At 44.8% G+C, this 27,516-nt stretch overlaps 3 protein-coding genes across 3 annotated transcripts; 1 reads left to right on the top strand and 2 right to left on the bottom strand.

The window, feature by feature from the left end:
• Positions 1–686: 686 nt before the first annotated feature.
• On the bottom strand, positions 687–3,024 carry LOC135083052 (nematocyst expressed protein 3-like). The gene is made up of 4 exons (XM_063977816.1): positions 2,702–3,024; positions 2,034–2,138; positions 1,386–1,514; positions 687–819 (listed from the first exon to the last, which is right to left on the bottom strand). The coding sequence occupies exons 1-4, from the start codon at positions 3,022–3,024 to the stop codon at positions 687–689; spliced, it is 690 nt and encodes a 229-aa protein (XP_063833886.1).
• Positions 3,025–6,246: 3,222 nt separating this feature from the next.
• LOC135083051 (uncharacterized) lies at positions 6,247–27,448 on the bottom strand. The gene is made up of 15 exons (XM_063977815.1): positions 27,198–27,448; positions 22,768–23,017; positions 22,241–22,415; positions 18,394–18,507; positions 17,805–17,941; positions 16,759–16,849; positions 16,206–16,369; positions 14,881–15,029; positions 9,697–9,785; positions 9,544–9,619; positions 9,338–9,446; positions 7,972–8,945; positions 7,314–7,416; positions 6,858–6,960; positions 6,247–6,419 (listed from the first exon to the last, which is right to left on the bottom strand). Exons 2-15 carry the CDS (start codon positions 22,939–22,941, stop codon positions 6,247–6,249), a joined length of 2,631 nt encoding a protein of 876 aa, XP_063833885.1. The 5' UTR covers positions 22,942–23,017; positions 27,198–27,448.
• Positions 24,302–26,613, top strand: LOC135082950 (protein SREK1IP1-like). The gene is made up of 3 exons (XM_063977718.1): positions 24,302–24,471; positions 24,641–24,807; positions 25,861–26,613. The coding sequence occupies exons 1-3, from the start codon at positions 24,358–24,360 to the stop codon at positions 26,027–26,029; spliced, it is 450 nt and encodes a 149-aa protein (XP_063833788.1). The 5' UTR covers positions 24,302–24,357; the 3' UTR covers positions 26,030–26,613.
• Positions 27,449–27,516: the final 68 nt, after the last annotated feature.

Here is a 27,516-nt window from a genome sequence, read left to right as displayed (position 1 = left end):
CTTTTAGCCCGGACCACATGACGTTGGGTGCAGAGGAGGTGTCGGGAGCTAGATCTTAGGCGTGCGTTCCAGATTCTGTCCTAGATTGCTGGAATAAATGGGTACAGTGGGAGGCTTGGCTCTTCCTAGTCAGTCCAGACGCAACGACCAGGGGTGCTCCAGCTACAGTTTGGTCAGGCTGGTTTATAGTTTAGTCTTGGGCTTGGGCCCGGGGCGGCTCGGCGGCGGGCAGCATGTCGGGCGTAGGGGAAGGCGTCGTAGGGCGCGCTCTGCAGCTGCGACGACGAGTAGAATCTGGAGATTATTCTAGGTTGCTGAGACCCTAGGAGTAGATGAAACTTCCCAATCATTCTGTCATAGACTGCTGGATCCCTGGATGCTGACGAAGCTTCACAGTCGAGCTATAATCCAGGATGCTGGATGCAGATGACGCTCCAGCTATAGCTTGGTCCATTCAGGGCGTGGGTCCCAGATTCTCTTCAAGATGGTTGGACGCCTAGGACGCGTTGGTGCTGGTTAGCCCAGAGCACATGACGCTGGGTGCAGAGGTGTCTGGCACTAGATCTTGGGCGTGCGTTCCAGATTCTGTCCTAGATTGCTGAAATGGGTACAGTTGGAGGCTTGGCTTGTCCTAGTCAGTCCAGGGGTGTTCCAGCTACAGTTTGGTCAGGCTGCCTTATAGTTGCTTATAGTTTGGTCTCGGGCTTGGGCCCGGGGCGGCGCGCGCGGCGGCGGCGCTCGGCGGCGGGCAGCATGTCGGGCGCGTAGGGGCAGGCGTCGTAGGGCGCGCTTTGTAACTGCGACGACGAGCAGTTGGAGCTAGCGAGATAGGCCCTGGACGTAGATGAAGCTTCCCAATCAGCCTAGAACCCATGACGCTGGGTGCAGTTGAGGTGTAAGACGCTTCATATAGGGCGTGGGCTCCAGATTCAAATTCGGTCATAGACTGCTGGGACCCTGGGTGCAGAGTAACTAGATGAAGCTTCCCAAACAGCTTAGAATCTATGACGCTGGATGCAGCCGTTGTCGGATGCTTGGGCTCCAGATTCTACCAAGAAGATTCTGTCATAGACCGCTGGGACCCTGGATGCAGAGTCAGCCCAGAACCCAGGAGGCTAGATGCAAATTATCCAGCTTCAGCTTGATCCACGGCGTAGGTCCCAGATTCTCTTCAAGATGGTTGGACGCCTAGGACGCGTTAGTGCTGGTTAGCCCTGAGTACATGACTATGGGTGCAGAGGAGGTATCTGGCACTAGATCTTGGGCGTGCGTTCCAGATTCTGTCTTAAATTACTGGGGCCCTGCTGTATGTAGCTGATGGCCTGGCCTATCCCAGTCAGACCAGAAGTCCAGCTGCCCCGTGGGCTTATAGTTTGGTCTCGGGCTTGGGCCCGGGGCGGCGCGCGCGGCGGCGGCGCTCGGCGGCGGGCAGCATGTCGGGCGCGTAGGGGCAGGCGTCGTAGGGCGCGCTTTGTAACTGCGACGACGTGTAGTTGGAGCTGGAGAGATATGCCCTGGACGCATATAAAGATTCCCAATTAACCTAGAACCCGTGACGCTGGGTGCAGCTGAGGTGTAAGACGCTTCAAAGCGTAAGGGCGTGGGCTCCAGATTCAAATTCGGTCATAGACTGCTGGGACCCTGGATGCAGAGTAACTAGATGAAGCTTCCCAAACAGCTTAGAATCTATGACGCTGGATCCATCCGAGGTATCGGGCGTTTGATCTCGGATATGTGCTCTAAATTCTGTCATAGACTGTTGAGACACTGGATGCAGAGTAACTTCACAGTCAGCCAAGAATCCAGGTGGCTAGTAGATGCAATTTATCCACTTCGGGGGTTCCAGATTCTCTTCAAGATTGCTAGGACGCTGGTTTTTGCACCTAGATACCTCATAAACCATGACACTGGGTGCAGATATGTCGGTCGCTCTATTTCTGGCGTGGGTTCCAGATTCTGTGCTAGATTGCTGGGATGTTGTTGGATGCAGCTAATGACCTGTCTTCTACCGCTTGGTCTAGTCAGTCTAGAACCTGGGTGGTCCAGCTACAGCTTGGTCTCGGGCGGGCAGCATATCGGGCGCGTAGGGGCAGGCGTCGTAGGGCGTGCTCTGCAGCTGCGACGACGAGTAGTTGGAGCTGGAGAGATAGGCCCTGGACGCAGATGAAGCTTCCCAATTAGCCAAGAACCCATGACGCTGAGTGCGGCTGAGGTGTAAGACGCTTCATCTAGGGCGTGGGCTCCAGATTCTGTCATGACTGTTGAGATCCTGGATGCACAGTAGCTTCACAGTGAGCCCAGAACCCATAAGGATAGATGCAGATTAACCAGCTACAGCTTAGTCTCTTCAAGATTCCCAGGACGCTGGATGCAGCCGATGTGACGGACGCTTAATTTTGGGCGTGGGCTCCAGATTCTGTCCTAGATTGCTGGAATGCTGCTGGGTACAGCTGATGACTCGTCCTAGTCAGTCCAGAACTACCAGGGGTGTTCCAGCTACAGTTTGGTCAGGCTGGCTTATAGTTTTGTCTCGGAGCACATGACATTGGGTGCAGAGGTGTCTGGCGCTAGATTTGGGCGTTCTAGATTTCTGGAATGCTGCTGGGTGCGGCTGATGACCTAGTCAGCGTCCTAGTCAGTCCAGAACTACCAGGGGTGCTCCAGCTACAGCTACAGTTTGGTCAGGCTGGCTTATAGTTGCTTATAGTTTGGTCTCGGGCTTGGGTCCGGGGTGGCGGCGGCGGCGCTCGCTGGCGGGCAGTTCCAGTCAGTCTGGAACTTAGAACCTTCCAAGATCTCGAATTCTTCCAAGATTCTGTTGGGTTCAGCCGGCGGCCTAGCCCGTTGGGCCCAGAAACCAGGACCCTGTTCCGTGGGCTTATAGCTTGGTCTCTTGGGCCCGGGGCGGCGCGCGCGGCGGCGGCGCTCGGCGGCGGGCAGCATGTCGGGCGCGTAGGGGCAGGCGTCGTAGGGCGCGCTCTGCAGCTGCGACGACGAGCAGTTGGAGCTGGACAGATAGGCCATGGAAGCAGATGACGCTTCCTAGTTAGCTAAGAACCCATGACGCTGGGTGCAGCGTTTGATCTCGAATGTGGGCTCCGGATTCTGTCCTAGACTGCTGAGACCCTGAATGCAGAGTAACTAGATGAAGCATCCCAAACAGCTTAGAACCTATGACGCTGGATTCATCCGAGGTATGGGCGTTTGATCTCGGATATGGGCTCTAAATTCTGTCATAGACTGTTGAGATCCTGGATGCAGAGTAACTTCACAGTCAGCCAAGAATCCAGGTGGCTAGTAGATGCTGTTTATCCACTTCGGGAGTCCCAGATTTTCTTCAAGATTGCTAGGACGCTGGGTTGTTGCACCTAGATACCTCATAAACCATGACACTGGGTGCAGATATGTCGGTCGCTCTATTTCTGGCGTGGGTTCCAGATTCTGTGCTAGATTGCTGAAATGGGTACAGTTGGAGGCTTGGCTTGTCCTAGTCAGTCCAGGGGTGTTCCAGCTACAGTTTGGTCAGGCTGGCTTATAGTTTGGTCTCTGGCTTGGGCCCGGGGCGGCGCGCGCGGCGGCGGCGCTCGGCGGCGGGCAGCATGTCGGGCGCGTAGGGGCAGGCGTCGTAGGGCGCGCTTTGTAACTGCGACGACGAGTAGTTGGAGCTGGAGAGATAGGCCCTGGACGCATATAAAGATTCCCAATTAACCTAGAACCCGTGACGCTGGGTGCAGCTGAGGTGTAAGACGCTTCATCTAGGGCGTGGGCTACAGATTTAAGCAAAATTCGGTCATAGACTGCTGGGACCCTGGATGCAGAGTAACTTCACAGTGAGCCCAGAACCCAGGAGACTAGATGCAGATTATCCAGCTACAGCTGAGTTCACGGCGAGGGTCCCAAATTCTCTTCAAGATTGCTAGGATGCTGGATTGTTGACCTAGCCCATTGGTCCTGGTCAGCCCAAAACACATGATGCAGATGTGACGGACGCTTAATTTCGGTGCGGGTTCCAGATTCTGTCCTAAATCACTGGGGCGCTGCTGTATGCAGCTGATGGCCGGCCTATCCCAGTCAGACCAGAAGTCTAGCTGCCCCGTGGGCTTATAGCTTGGTCTCGGGCTTGGGCCCGGGGCGGCGCGCGCGGCGGCGGCGCTCGGCGGCGGGCAGCATGTCGGGCGCGTAGGGGCAGGCGTCGTAGGCCGCGCTTTGTAACTGCGACGACGAGTAGTTGGAGCAGGAGAGATCGGCCCTGGAAGCAGATGACGCTGAGTGCAGCTGAGGTGTAAGACACTTCATATAGGGCGTGGGCTCCAGATTCAAGCAAAATTCGGTCATAGACTGCTGGGACCCTGGGTGCAGAGTAACTAGACGAAGCATCCCAAACAGCTTAGAATCTATGACGCTGGATGCAGCCGTTGTCGGATGCTTGGGCTTCAGATTCTACCAAGAAGATTCTGTCATAGACCGCTGGGACCCTGGATGCAGAGTCAGCCCAGAACCCAGGAGGCTAGATGCAAATTATCCAGCTTCAGCTTGATCCACGGCGTAGGTCCCAGATTCTCTTCAAGATGGTTGGACGCCTAGGACGCGTTAGTGCTGGTTAGCCCTGAGTACATGACGATGGGTGCAGAGAGGTATCTGGCACTAGATCTTGGACGTGCGTTCCAGATTCTGTCTTAAATTACTGGGGCGCTGCTGTATGTAGCTGATGGCCTGGCCTATCCCAGTCAGACCAGAAGTCCAGCTGCCCCGTGGGCTTATAGCTTGGTCTCGGGCTTGGGCCCGGGGCGGCGCGCGCGGCGGCGGCGCTCGGCGGCGGGCAGCATGTCGGGCGCGTAGGGGCAGGCGTCGTAGGCCGCGCTTTGTAACTGCGACGACGCCGAGCAGTTGGAGCTGGAGAGATAGGCCCTGGACGTAGATGAAGCTACCCAATCAGCCTAGAACCCATGACGCTGGGTGCAGCTGAGGTGTAAGACGCTTCATCTAGGGCGTGGGCTCCAGATTCTGTCATAACTGTTGAGATCCTGGATGCACAGTAGCTTCACAGTGAGCCCAGAACCCATGAGGATAGATGCAGATTAACCAGCTACAGCTTAAGTCTCTTCAAGATTCCCAGGACGCTGGATGCAGCCGATGTGACGGACGCTTAATTTTGGGCGTGGGCTCCAGATTCTGTCCTACATTTCTGAGATGCTACTCGGTGCAGCTGATGGCTCGTCCTAGTCAGTCCAGAACTACCAGGGGTGTTCCAGCTATAGTCTGGTCCGTGAGCACGTAGAATTTTGTCCAATGACCCCAAGCTACCCATCCTTATCGCTCGCGCGTAATTATATTGCTGTCGCGATTGTGCGACTGGCACCCGCAGTGAGTGTGCGAGCGCGATAGTGATAGATAGCGAGTCATTGGACAAAATTCTACGTGCTCACGGACCGGGCTTTACAGTTTGGTCAGGCTGGCTTATAGCTTGGTCTCGGGCTTGGGCCCGGGGCGGCGCGCGCGGCGGCGGCGCTCGGCGGCGGGCAGCATGTCGGGCGCGTAGGGGCAGGCGTCGTAGGCCGCGCTTTGTAACTGCGACGACGCCGAGCAGTTGGAGATTGTTCTAGATTTCTGTGACCCTGGGCGCAGATGAAGCTACCCAATCAGCCTAGAACCCATGACGCTGGGTGCAGTTGAGGTGTAAGACGCTTCAAAGCGTAAGGGCGTGGGCTCCAGATTCAAATTCGGTCATAGACTGCTGGGACCCTGGATGCAGAGTAACTTCACAGTGAGCCCAGAACCCAGGAGACTAGATGCAGATTATCCAGCTACAGCTTAGTCCACGGCGAAGGTCCCAGATTCTCTTCAAGATTGCCAGGATGCTGGGTTGTTGACCTGGCCCTTTGGTCCTGGTTAGCCCAGAGCACATGACGCTGGATGCAGCCGATGTGACGGACGCTTAATTTCGGTGCGGTTTCCAGATTCTGTCCTAAATTACTGGGGCGCTGCTGTATGCAGCTGATGGCCGGCCTATCCCAGTCAGACCAGAAGTCGAGCTGCCCCGTGGGCTTATAGTTTAGCTTTTGGCCTAGAGCATATGACCCTGGGTGCAGAGGAGGTGTCAAGCGCTAGATCTTGGGCGTGCGTTCCAGATTGTTTCCTAGATTTTTGGAATGCTGCTGGGTGCAGCTGATGACTCGTCCTAGTCAGTCCAGAAGCAACGACCAGGGGTGCTCCAGCTACAGTTTGGTCAGGCTGCCTTATAGTTGCTTATAGTTTGGTCTCGGGCTTGGGCCCGGGGCGGCGCGCGCGGCGGCGGCGCTCGGCGGCAGGCAGCATGTCGGGCGCGTAGGGGCAGGCGTCGTAGGCCGCGCTTTGTAACTGCGACGACGCTGAGCAGTTGGAGCGGTGGTCGCTGTCGTTGTCTGCGCTGTCTACGTCACCTAGAAAGGTGAATGGAAGAATTTACACAGAGGAATGGCAATTGAGCGAGGCAAGAATGTTCCAAATCATGGTGGACAGTAGAAACCCTAAGAGCTCTTTTAAATTAGATGTTATTATGAGCTGGACGTTTGTCGTGCGTTTGCAGGTATGACAACTGCGTCGGAATAAAATTGATAATTATCAATAGTCAATGTGCAGTCTTGCAAACGCACGACAGACATCCTGCTGAAAACGTCTAATTTGAAAGAACCTTAATGGTTGCTGTAAGGGAGTCGGATTCGTGTCGATCGTGGAAACCGAGTTGCGATCGACCGGTTTGGTCCAGACGTTCAAAACCTTAGTGCATCTGGTAACTAAGCACTGCCTTGGCACCTGGTACTACATTTTATTGGTGAAAACGTCACAGTTCACAACCACAGTAGAATACTCAAACTTACCATCGCTACTGTTGTTGCTAGGAACGTGAGCGTCTCGCAGGCGCGGCCTCCGTCGCCAGTAGCGGAATTCTCGTGGCAGTGTGTACGATCGCGGTAAGGAGATCTGTGAGGACAAAAGTAGATAAGGAAATGTTAATAACAAAAATACTTGTACCAAATCTTAACATCAGGTGCGATTGTGGTCAAATACCTGCCTTGTTATGCATAAAAAAAAAATGGTTTCCCAAGGTCTCCCAATGTTGGGTCACTTAGCATATCACTCCTTGAAGGTTGCAATCTTTCATAGCGTCCCCCAGATACAGAAGGAGACTAAGTTTTAGGCTTTTACCAGCATTGATCGTGTGTGAAACAAACGAACGAGTAGGTATATAACAATTAATTCATAAGGATATTCAGTGGTTTTTCGCTTCCTTTACTTTGAGGGTACTTAGTCACTGTAAAATTTATAGTACATACCTGGCTGTCAATATCGCTGGGCGGGCGCGGCGTGTCACGCGCGGGCCCGTCAGGGCTGGATTCTTCGCCGCTGCTGGCCGCTCCCTCTTCCTTCTTGCGGGTTCTGTATATAACACCAGAAGTGGTATAAGTGTAGGGTAATTAAACAAGAGCTCAGGTAAGGTAAGCTGTAATTCGGTCGCACCCTCTTCCTTCTTGCAGGTCCTGTATACGACAGGTAAGTGGTATAAGTGGAGGGTAAAAACAAGAGCCCAGGTACAGGAATAGAGGGAAGCTGTTTTCGCGTTCTCTTCTTCCTTCTTGCGGTCTTGAACACAGTGCAATGGTGTTAGTGGAGGATAGTCTCAATCTAAACATGTGAAAGTAAATAAAAGCTTGTAAAATAGCGGGAAGGTGTTTTTTAGTCACGCTCTCTTCCTTTTTGGAGGAGATTGTTGGGACATTTGGAAAGCGAATGAAGATTATTGAGTCATACAAGTCGCTGCTGCTCACGCGTATTACGAGTGTACGTACATACTTTGGAGGCGGAGTTTTAGGAACACCTTTGTGTCAAGATACAAGTTCGAGGGATAGCTTCGACTTAGAAGAGCAACTTGAACAATTAACTAATATTCTTCTTAAAAAGCTACAAAAACATTAAAGCATGAATGGTACTTACGTGTAAGGCGGCCCCCAATGACAGCAGACCTGCCGGTTGCAGCCTTCCAAGTAATGCGGCGCCAGCAATATCTCAGGCGTCCGGCACCGCTGGAGTTTCCTCATCTGTTCCATCTTCTTCCCAGCTAAACCCGGGTAAGGGAACATCCTCTCACAATTCTGCCCATACTGGTTACACGCACCCTCATTATACGTACTCCTAATATTGTCGATGCTTTGGACGTTAGCTAAAGCGGTATGCAAAGCCGAAACGTACTCCTCTTTCGACTCGTATTTCGGATACTGACTGCTCTCGCAGTACCCAGAATACTCCCCTATTTGGTTCTCCCCGTAAATGTTATTCTGTATCCGAGGTTTATCTAACGGTGTGCTTTCATAGTTGTTGTTCGATACATCGGGTATATACGTTCTTGGACTACTGTTTAGGACATTACGAGGGCTTCCGCAGCCGTTCGTATCGTAAGTCCTAGTTTCACCTAACGCTAAGTAATTTGGAGATCGTAAAGGCGTCCTGTTGACGTCAGTTCTAATATTTGCTGGGTTTTCATAAAACGTTCTGGTGTTGTCGTATCGATTTGTCATTCGACGCATCTTTAGCGGGTCGTTGAGATCGTTCGTGTTATTTTCTGCAGTGGGGAAGTTTTGGACCGTGTATTCTGGTTTTATTTCTGTGTAAGTGGGGTAAATGTTGCAGGTATGTGGTAGAACGGGGTAGTTTTGATACGAGTGGGTTATTTCTATGGTGGGCCAGGCGGGGGGTTCGGCATGGGTTTTGGCTCGAGGTATGGGCTGCCGCTGTAAGCTGCTGTATATCTCTTCGGCAGCGACTGGGGTGGTTTTGGCCAGTTTCCCTTGCTTGATCTCTTCTTCTATAACTCGTAACTCGGCGAGTTGTTTCTGTTTTTTCTCTTGCAGTTTTTGTTGGATGTTCACGCGCGAACCGACGCTTGAGCCTTCGTTTTCGGAGGACCCACCCTGTAAATAAATAATAAATTACTTTTCGTCTACTTGAACTTTACTGGTTTTCAGAGAGAGCAGATGATACCTAGTCTTTCCCAAAGTGGGCGATAACGCCCCCTTGTGGGCGCTGCAGGCTTAAAGGGGGGCGGTAAGAGACCCAGAAAAAAAATCGGGACGTTGTGTAGAGGCATGGGAGGCGTCATCTACTAGGAGGACTCTTAGACATCGACTGAGCTCGACTCTTGACTACAAAAATGGGGGGCGCTTAAAATAATTTATTCTTAAAGTGGGCAGTAGACTAAATAAGTTTGGGAACCGCTGGGTTAAAGATTCAAGTCTATTAATGAGAAGCGATCTTCAAGCTAACTGCGTACGCTCACGAGATTTCTTGACATGTTTTTGCTTACGTGATGATTGTGTGCGGCCGGCAGAGGGCGCCTCCAGAAGGCGGCCGCAGGGGCGGCGGGGGGAGGGACGAATGACGTCGGCTTTTTCTTCTTTCTTCCATTGGCAGCGCTGTTAAAAAAGTAAGTTTGTAGTTTCATGTGGAAATAAAATATTCGTAAAGTACGTTTAGTAGACTCATCTAAATTTTATGGGAATGACTTTTTACCTGTTGCTGACTGGATTGGAGAACCTACAATTGAATACGCCTGGTATTGCCGCGTTGTCTGCTTGTGATGACTTACCTGTAAATATTTAAGCATTGGTGAAGAGACATTGAAATACTTCATAAGTTTATGGGTTAAATGAATACTAGACTTACCATTTTTATTTTGGGATGAAGCATTTGTACTATTTGTGCCTTGTTTATTTTCACCTAGCATATAACCTAATCTTCTTACGTGGAAATATCTGAAAAAGAAAGATGAGGTTCGTAAAGTGGCAGGAATTACCTCTATTTCGAGGTAGACAATTTTAGATGGCTAAAATATTCTTGCCGAACTTCAATCATTCTATGTTCGAATCTGGATCAATTTTTAGACATAGTTTCACGGAACACGAGCTCGAATATTCGAAAAGGAAGGAACTTAATTGTTCTTAAGCGTTATCTAGCGCTTGATGTCTCTCTACGATGAATTGATCCACATTGCGCCGCTATTTCGTCAGCGATGCAAGGTAGTATGTCTGTCATACACATAATGAAAGGCAATGGTCAAAGACATTATCGTAGAAGGAATTCATCACGGCCTATAACCGGTGGCCGGTGTTACTGCTGTGCTCAGCGTACCTATAATACAGCAGCATGAACGCTAATCCAGCCGCGAAGGCAGCGGCGGCGGCGGCGGCCAGCGGCGCGGGGCGGCGCGCGCGGCCCGACCACCACCACGCCGTCAGCAGCAGCCAGTTGGTGTTACTATTGTGCTCAGCGTACCTATCTATCGCAGCATGAGCGACTGAATATCACGGGAATGGACAAATATCAGCGTAGGAGGCGTTCAAACCTTTTTGTAAGTATCATAAAGAGTAGCGCTGGTAACTTTACTAAGCACTCGTACCTATAATACAGCAGCATGAAGGCAAGCGCAGCCGCGAAGGCACCGGCGCGGCGGCGAGTGGCGCGCGTGCATAATTTTTAGCAGCATGAATGCGACCTCTTAAAATATCACGGGAAGAGTGTGTTCAATCCTTAAATACCGGCACTTTATAGCTTTTATTCGCATGATCTGTATAGGTGGTATAACTGTTTTCAGCGTACCTATAATACAGCAGCATAAACGCTAATCCAGCCGCGAAGGCGGCGGCGGCGGCGGCGGCGAGGGGCGCGGGCCGGCGCGCGCGGCCCGACCACCACCACGCCGTCAGCAGCAGCCAGTTGGTGTTACTATTAAGCTCAGCGTACCTATCTATCGCAGCATGAATCCGTGTAAGAGGTCAATCCATAAACACCGTTTGCCAAGTATCCGCACGACTTTGAAGAGTAATGAAGTGGTAATATCACAATGTCAGCGTAGGAGGCGTTCAATCCTTTTGCCAGGTCTCAACGTGATTCTGTATAAGAATAGCGCTGGTAACTTTACGACTCGTAGTGACTTGTACCTACCTATAATACAGCAGCATAAACGCGAGTCCTGCCGCGAAGGCAGCGGCATAATATTGATACGACTTACAATATCCAAAAAAGAGTGGACAGGTATCAGAGTAGGAAATGACAAAGTACAAATCCGAGTGAGTGACCTTATAGAAGAGTAATAAAGTTACATTTTCACGAAGTATACCTATAATACAGCAGCATGAACGCCAGCCCCGACGCGAAGGCAGCGGCGCGACGGCACGCTTTTGATATCGTAGCATGAATATGACTCACAATATCACGGGAAGAGTTCAATCCTTAAATACCGGCGCTGTACTGTTAATATTCAAGTGATCCTGTATACGGAGTAGGTAAGGAGTGACAACAGTAACTTTACGAATCGTACCTATAATACAGCAGCATAAACGCCAGTCCAATCGTGAAGGCAGCGGCGGCGGCGCGCCTAATATCGCAGCATGAATGATGTGCATGTGGATTGAGTGATCCTTGCTTCAATCTTAACAAAAATCGAGGAAGTTTTACTTAAAATATGTTAAAACATTGCGATGAAGTTTAAAAATTTGTTAAACCTAAGATAAAAATGTTATGGTCAATAAATAGGAGCACTCATACCGCACGCTTTAAGAAAACGTCAAAATGTTTATTTCAGAAAATAAAGCCTTTCCACTTCTTTTTATAGTATTGAAAAATTGTTAAGAATATGTTAAAACTATTAACAAATTCCGAAATCCCATGCACGTCCCGTTCCAAAGTTATGACGATTATTTAGGATCACTCACACCGCACACGGGCCGTATGAGTGCTCTTCAAAATCATGACTATTTATTAATAAATACGTTTTATTTCTGTTGGGAAATGTGTGCAAACTGACGAGCGAATTTGTTAAAGAATAAGTGTGACAAAACTTAAAAGCTGAAGGAAGAAATTAACCTTTATTCTTTCCTCCAATATGCCGTGTGAGTGATCCTTACTTTTACCTCTATCTGCTCATATGTAGTTCGTAGGCAGACTGAGTTAGTATCTAAAATTGTTAATCGTTTTTAACAATTACTTGGCATATATTTTGCTTTTATTAAGGCCATAATTTAAGAAATATCAGGCTTAGATGATTCCTAAAGGAAAATGTTGATTAGGGTACATATGATTTTTTATTTTGTGAGACTGTTTCGATTCATCAGAAGTTTTCCTAAGGACGTGTACGAGCCAATTGAAAGCTCTTGCTGGACGTCGATACCAGTCAAATGACGATTTCATAGAGAGGTTGACATGAAAAAACGGTCATTCCTCTGCGATGTGCACCGACGCTGTTCAGAACTTGCGTCTCGGGATAAAGCCACCAGTCTCCCGAAAGCGTCTTAAAACTTTCGAAACCCAAGACTGGCTTAAATGTGGAGCTGACGTGCGACAGCCCGCTGGCTGAGCCCTTCTTGCAATAGTGCAACGATTTGTGCTGCTTCTGAAGGTGTAGAATCCCAGGTAAAGTGTCAAAAGAAGCGGAGATGTGTATGGATCAGTGTTGGCACTAATCAATTAATTTTTTAATCAATTAATTAATTTGATTAATTTTAATCATGATTAAATTAATCCTGATTAAAATAATCATGATTAAAAAAGTAATCATAATCATGATTAATTTGTTAATCATTAATCAATAATCATTAATTTGATTAACTTGATTAACTTCTTAAATGTTCTATCGAAAACAATGTTAAAACATTGAATTCTAATATTAGATGTTTGGTTTTAGGCTACAATTCTATGACAGGTCATACCTAGATAAATATAAGGTAACCTAGACAGCCCCCCGCCCCCTTCCCTCGCTGAAACTTCCGGTGCAGTCTTCCGACCTCCCTAGGAGGATATCAGTCCACTTCCCTTACCGTTCCAGCACTTACTTGCAACCCCACACTCCCACCACCTGCCCCCCACCCCTAGCCTCCCCTGAAACTTCTGGTACGAAGTCTCCTGCACCTCCCCAACACGCAAAACCTCCTAGCTTAGCAACCCCACCCTTCTATTGAATTGCCCACGCGTGGGCCTCCCCCCGAAACTTCTGGTACGATGTCTCCTGCACCTCCCCAACACGCAAAACCTCCTAGTTTAGCAACCCCACCCTTCTATTGAATTGCCCACGCGTGGGCTTCTCCCCGAAACTTCTGGTACGAAGTCACCTGCACCTCCCCAACACGCAAAACTTCCTAGCTTAGCAACCCCACCCTTCTATTAAATTGCCCACGCGTGGCCCTCCCCCCGAAACTTCTGGCACGAACTCTCCTGCACCTCCCCAACACGCAAAACCTCCTACCTTAGCAACCCCACCCTTCTATTGAATTGCCCACGCGTGGGCCTCCCCCCGAAACTTCTGTTACGAACTCTCCTGCACCTCCCCAACACGCAAAACCTCCTAGCTTAGCAACCCCACCCTTCTATTGAATTGCCCACGCGTGGCCCTCCCCCCGAAACTTCTGTTACGAACTCTCCTGCACCTCCCCAACACGCAAAACCTCCTAGCTTAGCAACCCCACCCTTCTATTGAATTGCCCACGCGTGGGCCTCCCCCCGAAACTTCTGTTACGAACTCTCCTGCTTAACTTCTATCCTGACCCAATTTTGCTGGAAGATACCGGAAGAATTGTGAGAAACAAAACTAGTGCGATAAGTGTTTTGAGTAGTGAAAATTGACGCAGTTTTTTGGGAAAACGACAGTACAACTCCAAATCCCCCCTTTGCTAGATATTTTATAAGTCGCGGGTACCTTTTCATACACTCCCAACCCTTTTCTTATGAAAATAGTAGATAGTTAATCAAATAATCAAATTAACGATTAATGATAATCAAAAAAAATTGATTATGATTTTAATCATTAATTTTTAATCATTAATCAGATTAACTTTTTGCCAACACTGGTATGGATCAACGTGTGAAAGCAAAAATCCTAAAACACGTGCTTTCATAGGGGTAAATAGGCCGCAACTAGCGACGTATCAAAACCCGCGTGAAATTCAGTTTGTCATATATCGTCATAAATTACCTATAGCCTACATGTTATTCTGGGTTATAACGTCCTTAGGAAAACTTCTGATGAATCGAAACAGTCTCACAAAATAAAAACTCATATGTACCCTAATCAACATTTTCCTTTAGGAATCATCTAAGCCTGATATTTCTTAAATTATGGCCTTAATAAAAGCAAAATATATGCCAAGTAATTGTTAAAAACGATTAACAATTTTAGATACTAACTCAGTCTGCCTACGAACTACATATGAGCAGATAGAGGTAAAAGTAAGGATCACTCACACGGCATATTGGAGGAAAGAATAAAGGTTAATTTCTTCCTTCAGCTTTTAAGTTTTGTCGCACTTATTCTTTAACAAATTCGCTCGTCAGTTTGCACACATTTCCCAACAGAAATAAAACGTATTTATTAATAAATAGTCATGATTTTGAAGAGCACTCATACGGCCCGTGTGCGGTGTGAGTGATCCTAAATAATCGTCATAACTTTGGAACGGGACGTGCAAGGGATTTCGGAATTTGTTAATAGTTTTAACATATTCTTAACAATTTTTCAATACTATAAAAAGAAGTGGAAAGGCTTTATTTTCTGAAATAAACATTTTGACGTTTTCTTAAAGCGTGCGGTATGAGTGCTCCTATTTATTGGCCATAACATTTTTATCTTAGGTTTAACAAATTTTTAAACTTCATCACAATGTTTTAACATATTTTAAGTAAAACTTCCTCGATTTTTGTTAAGATTGAAGCAAGGATCACTCAATCCACATGCACATCATGAATGCGACTTAGAATATCACGGGAAGATTTCAATCCTTAAATACCGGCGCTGTACTGCTTATATCCGCGTGACCCTGACGGAGTAAGGAGTAACGTGAGTAACTTTACGAGTCGTACCTATAATACAGCAGCATAAACGCTAATCCAGCCGCGAAGGCAGCGGCGGCGGCGGCGGCCAGCGGCGCGGGCCGGCGCGCGCGGCCCGACCACCACCACGCTGTGAGCAGCAGCCAGTTCTCCACGCACATCACGCAGTAGAACGTCACCTGGGGGAATAGAGGAAAAGTGAAATAGATGAAAGCGTGCAAATTGCTTGACGCCACAGTGAAATAAAATTTTAATAAAAAAAACTTTTTTAAAAACAAGCTTTATTCTGAAATGCCGTTGTACTAAAACGAAAAAAATAATTGTATGCTTAGTTCAAAGAATTTCGAAAGCTTGTATCGCGCATGGAATTTATTCCTCTTTTTTTCTGTTTGCGCTACAAGCTTTCGAATTTTTTTTATTATAATTTTATTTTACACTTTTTAGTTGTATCTCAATCTCCAAAGTGCTCGAGAAGTCGAATCCAACGAACCCAAACTCCACACAACGGACCCTGGACATCATCTAGCACTAAACTGCTCGAAAAGAAAAATCCAACGAACCCAAACTCGATGAGTTTCTGCCGTTTCGTTTAGGAGTTCCTATGGTCACCTCCCTAATCCATCATAAGGACCCTGGACATCATCTAGCACTAAACTGCTCGAAAAGACAAATCCAACGAACCCAAACTCGATGCGATTCCGTCGTTTCGTTTAGGAGTTCCTATGGCCACCTCCTGACTCCATCATCAGACCAGCTCAATGGTACCATAACATTGCATTGTCATCGTACTTACATAAGTATACCAAATTTCAGCTCAATCGGTTGAGGAGAAGTGGTCTTAAATTCAGTTGCAAGATTTGTCCCACACATAGTAACAAATGAAGTCAATATAAAGCTTGTAATAATAAAAAAAAAACGCACCTTGGCGGGAAAGTAGAGCGTCATGTTTGAAAATAGAACGTCACTTGCGCGAAAAAACCAAAGAAATAAACAAAAGCGCAACGTGGCGGGAAAGTGGAGCGCCATGTTTGATCGAAAAATGTCGCCTGCGCTAACAATCAAAAGTAGTGAGAAAAATATTTCACGCCAAAGCGGTCGATCACGCACATTGCAAAAGTAGGCTTGCCACAGCTATTACACAGTGATACAACAGCATGCGTGAGTCAGCTTCTGCAAGTTGTAACCTACAGTTGAACCATAGTTTAATATTGTGGTAGAACGTCACGTGAGAATAGGCTCCCACTTTGAGAAAATTTATTGGCGATGAAAATAGTGTTTTTTTTTCCCAAATTAATTTTTAACAAAATAGGTATTTTAGTGGATTTATTTAGCATCTTTTTTTTGCCTCAACATACCATCTTCTGCCTATGGTTGAGCTCCTGCAGGTTGACGTAGGCGAACACGTAGACGAAGGCGATGAGCGCGGACAGGTAGGCCTTGCGCGGCCGGCTGATGCGCTCGCCGTGGAACGCGTTCTTAGGAGATATTAGCCATAAGAACATGGATACCCAGTGCAGACCTGAAGAAATTGGAATAGATTTATAAATAGCTAGTTATACGATATAGGATCGGACACTACGTCACCACAAGTTGAGTGGACCATGGGACTATTTCCACCCCTCGTACACACCGTTGAAATTGACCGCCGCTCCAAAATTACTTAGCCAAGATCTGCCAGGATGTATAATTTGACCGCCAATGAAAGGCCGATCAGTGAAGGTCAAGTTTGTCTCGGGGGAAAAAAACGAGGTGTTTGGCCTATCATAAAGCTATTAATTTTTTTTAGCGAATACAGTCGCTTCTCAAACTAAATTTTAAATAAACAACTTGAAAAAATATCATAAAGCTGTTTCTCTATAGGCAGCTTTTTTTAAATACCCACGTTCTTGCTTAAAGCTATTTTCTTACCTATAACTAAGAACACCCAATATTCATAGACTAGAGCGTAGACGGTGAGGGCGCACACCCTCGCTGATATCGTGCCCAGCCGCCACAGGAACTGCGAAAGATCACAAAAATATGAGCAACCTGAACAAAACATAAAACCTAATTTAGTAAAAACCAAAAATACTGGTATTCATTACAGAAACAAGTCTTTATCGAAAGTTCGTTCGTTTCAGCCAAATGACATATTCACTGAACAAAGCAGGTCTCCCGCAAAGATTTTCCTAAATTATGTTTCGTTCTTAACTTCTTAACCCTTTCCCTACGGGCTCTTGGAAACCAAAGTGCGCCTCTCAATACAGGGTATTTTAACCTGTCAAATTGTTTGCTCCACTTTATATCAAGATATTTTAAAAAGTATGAGACTTACGATTCTGCAACTAATGTAGTTCATAATTACAAGCGCATTTTACACTTATTTTGCAATTTTATTGTTTTTTTTTTATGTAAACCGTGATTTAGTATTGGCTTTGCCAAAACAACAATAGATGCCACCCGTATTGAGAAGTGACTTTTGACTTGGCAACAATAGGTGCCTCACGTAGGTAAGAGGTTAAGTATCTCCCATGGCCCAAAAGCTGAGTACGTCCATGGTGACGGAGAATCCTCGAGCATAAGTACCTGAAGGACTTCTTGGCGGGAATCTGAAGCGTCATGTTAGCGGTTTTGTTTTATTTCCTCAAATTCGTGTTTGGGCGACTATTAATGTGTAATAATGGTGGATTATTAACCATTAACTGTTCGTGAACGTGCATGAGTGTGGGCAAGTGAAGCAAAACAGTGCATCGTGATTCTTTTGGTTCTCTCAAGTTGTCCATAGGAGGTCTCAGTAAAGCACCACAACTTTACTGAGACTCAAAGGGTGGGAAGGGGTATCATCTATCATCATTCATTATATCATTACTTGATATCATTTTGTAACTCGTATCACTTATTATACTCGAAAATGGCACAAATCAAGTCGACCTCGACGTGTATTGCCAACATCATCAAAAAAGAAGAAGAAGTACCTGAAAGATGACTCCCAGCCACGTGAGGACAAGCCTGTGCACGTTCTGCAGCCGCACGTTCTTGCTGAAGCTGGCCAGCGCCCAGCACACCGAGAACAGCGACAATGACGCCGAGATCACGTTCAGCTCGGCGAACGCTTTGTTGGCTGCAACGAAGGGGAATTCAGAAATATTGTAGCAAATAAATCCATGACAAAAAGGCTTTTGTTAAAAACCAATATTATTGATTGCTGGACTAAGTATTTACAGCCTACAATTAAGTAATTGCATGCAAAATTCATTAAGGATTTTTTCGATATTGGTAGTGGTGATAAGTTATTGACCTGCTGATTTTGTAGATATACCTACTGAGGCAGCTCGGAGCTGCCAGCTCCTGTACTTAGTACCTACTTATGTATTTTAAAAGCGACTTAATACCTGGTGTCATTCTCTCTCAGTGTGTTTACCTACTTTATTTGCTACTGGTAATTATGCCATTTTGCAATATAAATGTTTAAAAGAGCGGCAGAAGAAAAATATTAAAAGAATAAGCAAAAGCAACAAAGTGAGGGATACTGACCTAGCAGAACCTCCCCTGAAGGCTCATCACCAGGGTCAGGGTCAGCAGGCTCGGGCGGGGGCTCCGCGTCTCGGAACAGGACGTGCAGCTGCAGCAGCAGCATCGGCGCCGCCTCGCAAAACGCGTGCACCAGCCGCAGCATGCCTGAGGAGTCATCATCATCAGGTCATTTAGCGTTCCAGGAAACTCTCCATTGCTGGAAGGCGGGGAGTACGCAGTGGATTCCTCAAGTGGCTGTATAGGATAAATCTTAGAAACTAAGCGTCACTGTCTACGGCGTAGCGTACTAGACGCCTAAGCTGCATTGTAAGCTTGACATACGCAAACTTGCGTATACAAAACTATTCTGCCGATGGAGTGGCAGCGTTGCGTACGCGAAATTGTATGCAGGCGTAAACACCAAACGCAGAAATACGCGTACGCGTCTAGTACGCTAATTAAAATGCACCCAATCAATGCAGTCTGCAAGGATATTCCTGCTGAATTGAAGTAAAAGGCTGTAATCGACATGAACGCCTCAACGTGTCCACGACCGCTATACCAAGAGCGAAACGACTGAATAGAAGTTACTTACACAAGTCCCGCACTTGGTGCTTCACCCGCCGTAGCTCCACTGGCACCAGTAGCCGCGCGTACCGCCACAGCACGCCGAGCTGGAGGCAGTGTAGTACCCACAGGTAGCCAGGGCGCGCGCCCCTTGACCAATGAGGTAGAAACCATAAAAGCTAGCTGTCCTTTCAATGCTGTCAGCAAAATACAGTTTGTGCTAGAAAACAAAGGAGTGGCCTCTTCAGAAGTGACAACTGATGGAAGATGGTCATCACCTGGATGAAACTCATTAAATTTGTTGATGCCGCCTGAAGTTCCCTGGAAGTAAAACCCTATCTTTAACAGTGCTAAGTTACTTACACAGGTCCCGCACTTGGTGCTTCACGCGCCGGAGCTCCACTGGCACTAGTAGCCGCGCGTACCGCCACAGCACGCCGAGCTGGAGGCAGTGCAGTACCACAGGCAGCCAGGGCGCGCGACCCTTGACCAATGAGGTAGAAAGCATACAAGCTGGCTTTCCATTCAACGCAGTTAGCCAAAGACAGTTTGCGCTAGAAATAACTAGAGGACCCCTCTTTTCAGCAGTGACGTAGATGAAAGTCATCAAAATATTCCCTGCTGGAAGTGAAAAACCCTGTTTTAGCAGTGCTAAGTTACTTACACAAGTCCCGCACTTGATGCTTCACGCGCCGGAGCTCCACTGGCACCAGTAGCCGCGCGTACCGCCACAGCACGCCGAGCTGGAGGCAGTGCAGCACCACAGGCAGCCAGGGCGCGCGACCCTTGGTTAAGGTAGAGATCATACAAGCTGGCTCTCCATTCAACGCAGTCATCAAAAGACAGTCTCCGCTAGAAAAAGGAGTGACGTCTTCAGCAGTGACGATTGATGGAAGATGACCAATAACCTGGATGAAACTCGTCAAATTGGTTGATGCCGCCCGATAGTTATCTGCTGGAAGTCAACGCCATAATGCTTAGCAGTGCTCATAAGTTACTTACACAGGTCCCGCACTTGGTGCTTAACCCGCCGTAGCTCCACTGGCACCAGTAGCCGCGCGTACCGCCACAGCACGCCGAGCTGGAGGCAGTGCAGTACCACAGGCAGCCAGGGCGCGCGCCCCTTGGTTAATGAGGTAGAGAGCATACAAGCTGGCTTTCCATTCAACGCAGTTAGCCAAAGACACTTTGCGCTAGAAATAACTAGAGGACCCCTCTTTTCAGCAGTGACGTAGATGAAAGTCATCAAAATATTCCCTGCTGGAAGTGAAAAACCCTGTTTTAGCAGTGCTAAGTTACTCACACAGGTCCCGGACTTGGTGCTTCACGCGCCGGAGCTCCACTGGCACCAGTAGCCGCGCGTACCGCCACAGCACGCCGAGCTGGAGGCAGTGTAGTACCACAGGTAGCCAGGGCGCGCGCCCCTTAGTTAATGAGGTAGAGAGCATAAAAGCTAGCTGTCTTTTCAATGCTGTCAGCAAAATACAGTTTGTGCTAGAAAACAAAGGAGTGACGTCTTCAGCTGACGACTGATGGAAGAAGACCAATCACCTGGATGAAACTCATCAAATTGGTTGATGCCGCCCGAAGTTCCCTGGAAGTGAAACCTTGTCTTTAACAGTGCTAAGTTACTTACACAAGTCCCGGACTTGGTGCTTGACACGGCGTAGCTCCACTGGCACCAGTAGCCGCGCGTACCGCCACAGCACGCCGAGCTGGAGGCAGTGCAGCACCACAGGCAGCCAGGGCGCGCGCCCCTTGATTAATGAGGTAGAGAGCATACAAGCTGGCTTTCCATTCAACGCAGTTAGCCAAAGACAGTTTGCGCTAGAAATAACTAGAGGACCCCTCTTTTCAGCAGTGACGTAGATGAAAGTCATCAAAATATTCCCTGCTGCAGAGGCGGCGTTAAGCGTGGGCGATGTGGGCCACCGCCTACGGCCTCGCGGTACAAGGGGCCTCGCGACTCAAAAATGTTTAAAGCGAGAATAAAACAAAAATAAGCCGTAATGGGTGCGACTCTGGATGGGTGTGACTCTGCAAAGTATATTATTTGTTATGGATGTGATTCTGGTTTAGTGGCATCTTGCCTAATGGCAAATCGCAAAAACTTCCCGATTAATCGGGACTATACGATGTTTACAGTTGATTTTCCAGAATATCGCAAATTCTTTGATACATAACGTTTGTACTGCCGGAATTCATTCTCCTCTGGAATGTCCCCAAAATTCCATTATTTTTGCCGTATCACTTAACGTTTTCGACATATCTGCGTGTGCAAATGACCTGCGCGTATCGATACGATTAATATTATAGGGAGTCCTTCGTACTTACATATATTATGAACCTCAAGATGTATAACTCAAAAACATTTTACGAAACTATTGAATAAATAATTGATTTTTTTCAATATTGCAAATATCATAGGACTCATTGTTAGTACTGCTAAAGTTCATCACCCCTTCAGGAAACCCCCAAAATTTCATTATTTTTGCCGTATCTCTTACAGTTTTCGAGATATTTGCATTTGCAACCAATTGTGCTGTATATATGCATGCATGTACATTGAAAATGTTTGATTTTCTCGTAATTCGTCAGTAACTCGTAAACTATCATAAATACGAAAAAAACGTTAATAATCAATTTTGTAGACATTCCAATTTTTCACAAAAAAGTTTCAATACATTTTTCATTTCAGACAATAGTTTTTTAGTTATAACAAAAACAATGCTTTTTTCAATTGTTTAAACAATTTGCGAATGGCCGATAGTCTACACAAACTAATGGCCACGATTCCACCACGAGACAAACCTACTGTCAAAATTTTAAATCGATTGCTTCATTTCCCTATTAGTAATCGTTCGCCAAAATTTGAATCCGAACATCCATCCATCCATACACACACACACACACACACACACATACATACATTTTTCTAAAAATAGCATATAATCATTTTAGTGACCCTAAAACGCGAAGATATCACAAAATTTTCACTTCCGACTTTTGGGGTGAAAACAATAACTTCCCCTTATCGGGAAGTTAAAAATATAAATCAATTTTGTTGTGAAACATGTTTTCTTAGTCTGGCAACATTTGCCGCCGACCAGAGTGCGGGGAATCCCCGGTAATCTAATTTGTATTTTTATGAATAAAAACTTGGCAGTGTTAATTGTTTTGTTTGTTTTTATTATTTTATAAAATCCGTCTTCAGGTCGCCATAGAACAGGGCCTCGCGAAATCTGTCTTGCCCACATCAAATTTAGTTGTTGCCCCGCCACTGCCCTGCTGGATGTGAAAAACCCTGTTTTAGCAGTGCTAAGTTACTCACACAGGTCCCGGACTTGGTGCTTCACGCGGCGTAGTTCAACTGGCACCAGTAGCCGCGCGTACCGCCACAGCACGCCGAGCTGGAGGCAGTGTAGCACTACAGGCAGCCAGGGCGCGCGCCCTTTGCGGCCCTCGCCTGCCCACCACACGTGTAGGTACCAGCGGAGCGAGAGCACCTGGATTCAAGACATTAAGTTAGTTTAGCCATAAGCAGCTGGCAAGTAAGTTAAATAGACAGGGAATTATCAATAGTGGAACAGCCTGTATCGACCAGTCTTATTTGGAATAGGCTTTACTCCAAATTGTTTTGAATCTTCGGCTATAATCCCTCTCTTTTACTCTCCACTGTAATTTAAAGGATAGGAAATTCAAAATTACGTTGCAGGGAGGCAGCTAATTCTAAACAATACAGGGTGACTGAATGATGATACAGAATATGCATCGTATTTTTTTTTATCTACCTATTTGAACTTTCCATATACATTAAAAGCTTGAATAAACAAAAACTTTTCCAACTCAACTACAAACCTGTGAAATAAGCAGCGACGTGATGACAATCGATATAGCGGCCGCGAAGGTGCCCTTATACCCGCGTTCCAGCAGCGCGTATCCCATGACCACGTCGAACACCACGTCGCAGAAGTAGCCCGCCAGCGAGATCACGTTGAAGAGCACGTCGCACAGGGGGAGGAACTCCGCCATTTCGGTACATCGCAATTTCAGTGCTAGCTCAACTTGAAACTGTGGTGATCTCGCATTATTTTCGAATTTTCGCTACCTGGAGGAAGATGAAAGATTTATTTCTGCAACCGCAAGATGCGTGATAGGAAACGCAAAACGTTCCATTCTTCAATCGCGAAAATTTGTTAATTTAAAAACATTTACCATTTTTTAACTCGCTAATTACTACCAATTTTTATATTGTTTAGTTAGTTTATAAAATGAATACATTACGGAATCATATTTTAATAGCCGTGTGCACGTCGATGGGCAAAACTCTTTTCATTATAAATAAAATTAGCAACATTCCGTGGAACGGAACGCATTTTTGACGCGGCTGACGTTTTTGACAGTTCTCGTCAGTGTTGCCAGAAGGTTACTTTTGTAACCTTTTAGGTTACTTTTGAACTGCTGTGGTTACTTTTAGGTTACACTAATGAAAAGGTTACTTTTAGGTGATTTTTCAGAAATTGTAGAATTAACTTTACAGGTTATTCAGTAAAAAATATTAATAGTGACAATTTAAAAATTATGTCATAAAGTGCATTTTAACTTGAATTTGATTTATTATTTGTTAAAAAAAATGAGTTTCAGCGAATGTTTTTCGGTAATAAAACGCAAATCCATGAAACGTTTTATACGACTGGTCACTTTTCGAATTTAGATGATCAATTGTATTCATTTTCCATCCATGAACACTTACACAATCATCGCTCCGCACCCCCCCCCCCCCCCCCCCCCGTATGAAGGTTACTTTTGATTCAAAAAGGTTACTTTTTTTTTATATTTCTGGTAATTTCTGACTCAGTGTTGCCAGAAGGTTACTTTTGTAACCTTTTAGGTTACTTTTGAACTGCATTGGTTACTTTTAGGTTACACTAATGAAAAGGTTACTTTTAGGTGATTTTTCAGAAATTGTAGAATTAACTTTTACAGGTTATTCAGTAAAAATATTAATAGTGACAATTTAAAAATTATGTCATAAACTGCATTTAAACATGAATTTGATTTATTATTTTTGTTAAAGACAATGGGTTTTAGCGAATGTTTTTCGATAATAAAACGCAAATCCATGAAATGGTTTCTCGGTCACTTTTCGGTCTTCATGGAATGGTCAAAATTTCGAATTTAGGTAAACATGAACCATCCATGAACAACCTTACACAATCGCTCCGCACCCCCCCCCCCCCCCCCCGTATGAAGGTTACTTTTTATTCAAAAAGGTTACATTTTTTTATATTTCTGGTAATTTCTGACAAGACCCGACTGGCAACACTGTTCTGACTAGACCCGACTGGCAACACTGGTTCTCGTTCCGAGTTTCACGTCACTTTTGTTTTATTTTCCTTCCGTTTCTCTTCTAGATATTTCTACATTAAATTCCCAACTCAACTGATAATGTCTAATTATACTGATTTAGTTAGTAAATTCGGCAAGGAGACTTCAAGAGCTGCTTGCAAAAAGTGTGGTTATGCTGGCCACCTCACATTCCAATGTAAAAACTTTATCAAAGTAAGTTTTTATTTATAGTTTTCAATATTCTCAACTAGTGTAATAAACTAATTATATATTTTTTAGATTATTAGACAGCTAAGAAAACAATCACAGAAATGTACTTTTTTATTCTGTTCAACACTAACATGGCATTGCAATACTAATTAAATAATGTTGTTGTCATTAGGTAGACCCAAACAAAGAGATAGTGTTAGATGTGAGTAGCACAAGCAGTGACAGTGAGCAGGAATATGCAACTCCGCTGCAGACTCTGCGGGAGGCTGAATTACGGCAGAAGCTGCAGGAAAAACTACAGAAGGCTAAAGAAAAGAAAAAGAGTAAAAAGCGCAAGAGGTAAACAACTAGTAATTAGACATTATAGAAATGATTATTTAATCATGTTCATTCTGATAAATTCCAATGCCATTGTTTGAGCAGTTTTTCTGTCAATACTAGTTCCACTTACTTCATAATGAAGAATGTTCACTAATTTTGTTTTTAAGCTTTCTGTATTCTCTGTTAAAAATAAAAAATTCACGTGAAAGAATTATTTCGATACGTCAATTAGTTTCCAAGATATTGAATTTTAAAAGTGCGGGCGGCGGCCAGCCCGCCATTTTATGCGCGTGACGTCATATTACAGTGACTGGCTCATATTTGTATGGGTGGAATCTTGCAAGCTGAATTAAGACCCACTTCCAGGCAACCGATTAAGCTGAAATTTCGCAAACACATGTGATTTGGATGACCATGCAATATTATGATGACATGGAGCTGATCTGATGATGGAGCTGGAAGGTGGCCATAGGAACTCTATAATAAAACGACTTAAATCCATCGAGTTTGGGTTCGTTCGTTTTGTATTGACGAGTACTTTAATTCTATATAGTAATCAGGGTCTAATGATGGAGCTGGAAGGTAATTCGCAATAAAACGACACAATCGCATCAAGTTTGGGTTTGGTTCAATTTTAATTTCTGTGATGGGTCTGGGTGTTAATATGTATAATAAGTTTGTATTTACAAAAAAAATGTATTTAAGTATGTTTATATCCGTTTTCTAGTGAGCGGATACTGTGAATGTACGTCACGCGGGGTCACGTGACCGTCGGCGGCACTCAATATTTAAGCGAACTTTGAATGCCTATAAAATCATAACTACTGGGTATTTTTGAATGAAATAAAAACTAATGTATTTGTAAATGTAAAAGCCTAACTGTAACATAGGTTTCAAGTGATTTTGCATACCTAGTAACATTCTCAATTGGCCAACTGTATAATTACTTACTGGGACAAATTATTTTCAGTCTTGTAATTACCTATTATATTATCATAAAGTAAATCCTTATTTCCTGTGCTCATAACCTTTTTGGTTATAACACCTAAAACTGAAAATTTGTTTCAACAGATCATCAAGTACCTCAAGCACCACTTCATCATCATCATCATCAACATCTTCCACTTCATCGGACAGCAGTGACTCAGATAGAAAGAAGAGAAGGAAGCACAAAAAGAAAGAATCAAAGAAGTCCAAAAAATCTAAGAAATCTCGTAAGGATAAGAAAAGTAGAAAATGACATTTATGAAATAAGATTTAGGTCTAATTTAACTGTATGTGACCCATGTGGCAGGGAACTTATTAGCAATAATCAAGGCTGACTATTAAAAAAGTTGTGTTGGTTTTTAGACAAATATTTGTGTATAGGCCATAAATAATTGACTGATTTTACAATAAGTGTATTGAATAATTTTAAGTTTCCATTATATTACCACACTATTAAACAATATCAATGAGTTGTACACTATCTGTTTTATTATCTCTGTTATGAATCTTTTTTCTGTGTTTTATTAATTAATTTGTTATGGCATTAACAATTACAAAGTATTGTAGTTTTGAGATGAGAGGAATCATTACTGTTTGTACATTTAAATTTTTTTGTATTCTTATCAAACAATGAAGAATCAATAGTCTATTTTAAATTTTACAAACTAAGACATATACCAGTAATATGGAATACCTACCTATGTAGTCCACAAATTGAACATGCCTAAATTAATTTTATTATAGTAAACAAACTTGAACCCTATTTTAAGCAATAAATAAATACCTCAGCATGTAAAATATGTGATGTTAACCAGCAACGAATAAACATAAACCAGATATATTTCTTTTATTATTATTAATAAATACCACAATATTTTTTACATAAGCATCTAAGAGAACTCTATGTATGATTTGCCTTTGTTTATATTAATGAATGTGGCTCCTAAGTTAATATTTGTTTGGATTAGATAGAAAAGATTCTTTAGATAGATAAATAAGTAAATAAAAGCTATTTTAGCTATATTCTGTTAAAAATAGTAAAAAGTTGATTACAGCTAATAAATAATCTTGATTTAACTTGTTACATAGAATAGTAGTTATTTCAAATTAGTTGGTTAATAGAAAAGGTAAACTAATAAATTTTCTATTAGTTTAATAAAGAAATGTATCATAATTTGTATGTAGGTTTAAAAGATAGTAATTTACAAAGCAGCACTTGAAATGCTGGTTTTGCCTACACTTTCTTTGGACCAAAACACCCCATAGCTACTAATAGAAAGTAGGGTACACACTTCACTTTCCCCATTATTAAAAATGTTTGTTTTCCCACGCACAACAACTTATTTTCGATACAAATAGGTTGAGACATATGTTTTTCTGATAAATCGAGGCATTCTCATAGAAAAAGTAACATTACTCACCATAGATCCTGTGGAATTTCAGCGTTTTCTCCCAAATTAAGCCCCAAGATATATTGTTGCGGGGGTTTAAAACAAACTAAAGCATTTCTCACGTATTGTATTTTAATTAAATTACAGTTTGATATCAGTTCCCACGGCTATCACTATTCACATCACACAAAAAGTTTAGATATTTTGGTTAAGTTATTCAAGTTCCAATCAAGTTCACGTCAAAAGTTCATTGATGGTGTCGCCATCTAGCGGCCGGTATGCGGAACGCGTGAAAGCTCGATCGATCAACAGGTGCGTTCACGAGATTGCTAACTCACTTGATATGACT

This window comes from Ostrinia nubilalis, chromosome 22 (genome assembly GCF_963855985.1).
Source record: "Ostrinia nubilalis chromosome 22, ilOstNubi1.1, whole genome shotgun sequence".
NCBI classification, from domain to species: domain Eukaryota; kingdom Metazoa; phylum Arthropoda; class Insecta; order Lepidoptera; family Crambidae; genus Ostrinia; species Ostrinia nubilalis.
This window is presented reverse-complemented; position numbering and strand designations above follow the sequence as displayed.

Coding starts and splice junctions, on each gene's coding strand:
- LOC135083052 (XM_063977816.1), bottom strand. CDS start 3,024: ATGGCCTATCTGTCCAGCTCCAACTGCTCGTCGTCGCAGCTGCAGAGC. Junction 2,139..2,701: donor AGCCCGAGACCAAACTATAA/GCAACTATAAGC, acceptor CTATCTCTCCAG/CTCCAACTACTCGTCGTCGC. Junction 820..1,385: donor GCGCGCCGCCCCGGGCCCAA/GCCCGAGACCAA, acceptor CTATCTCGCTAG/CTCCAACTGCTCGTCGTCGC.
- LOC135083051 (XM_063977815.1), bottom strand. CDS start 22,941: ATGGCGGAGTTCCTCCCCCTGTGCGACGTGCTCTTCAACGTGATCTCG. Junction 8,946..9,337: donor CGGCCGCACACAATCATCAC/GTAAGCAAAAAC, acceptor ATTTATTTACAG/GGTGGGTCCTCCGAAAACGA. Junction 6,420..6,857: donor TAGCAACAACAGTAGCGATG/GTAAGTTTGAGT, acceptor TCACCTTTCTAG/GTGACGTAGACAGCGCAGAC.
- LOC135082950 (XM_063977718.1), top strand. CDS start 24,358: ATGTCTAATTATACTGATTTAGTTAGTAAATTCGGCAAGGAGACTTCA. Junction 24,472..24,640: donor AATGTAAAAACTTTATCAAA/GTAAGTTTTTAT, acceptor TGTTGTCATTAG/GTAGACCCAAACAAAGAGAT. Junction 24,808..25,860: donor AAGAGTAAAAAGCGCAAGAG/GTAAACAACTAG, acceptor TTGTTTCAACAG/ATCATCAAGTACCTCAAGCA.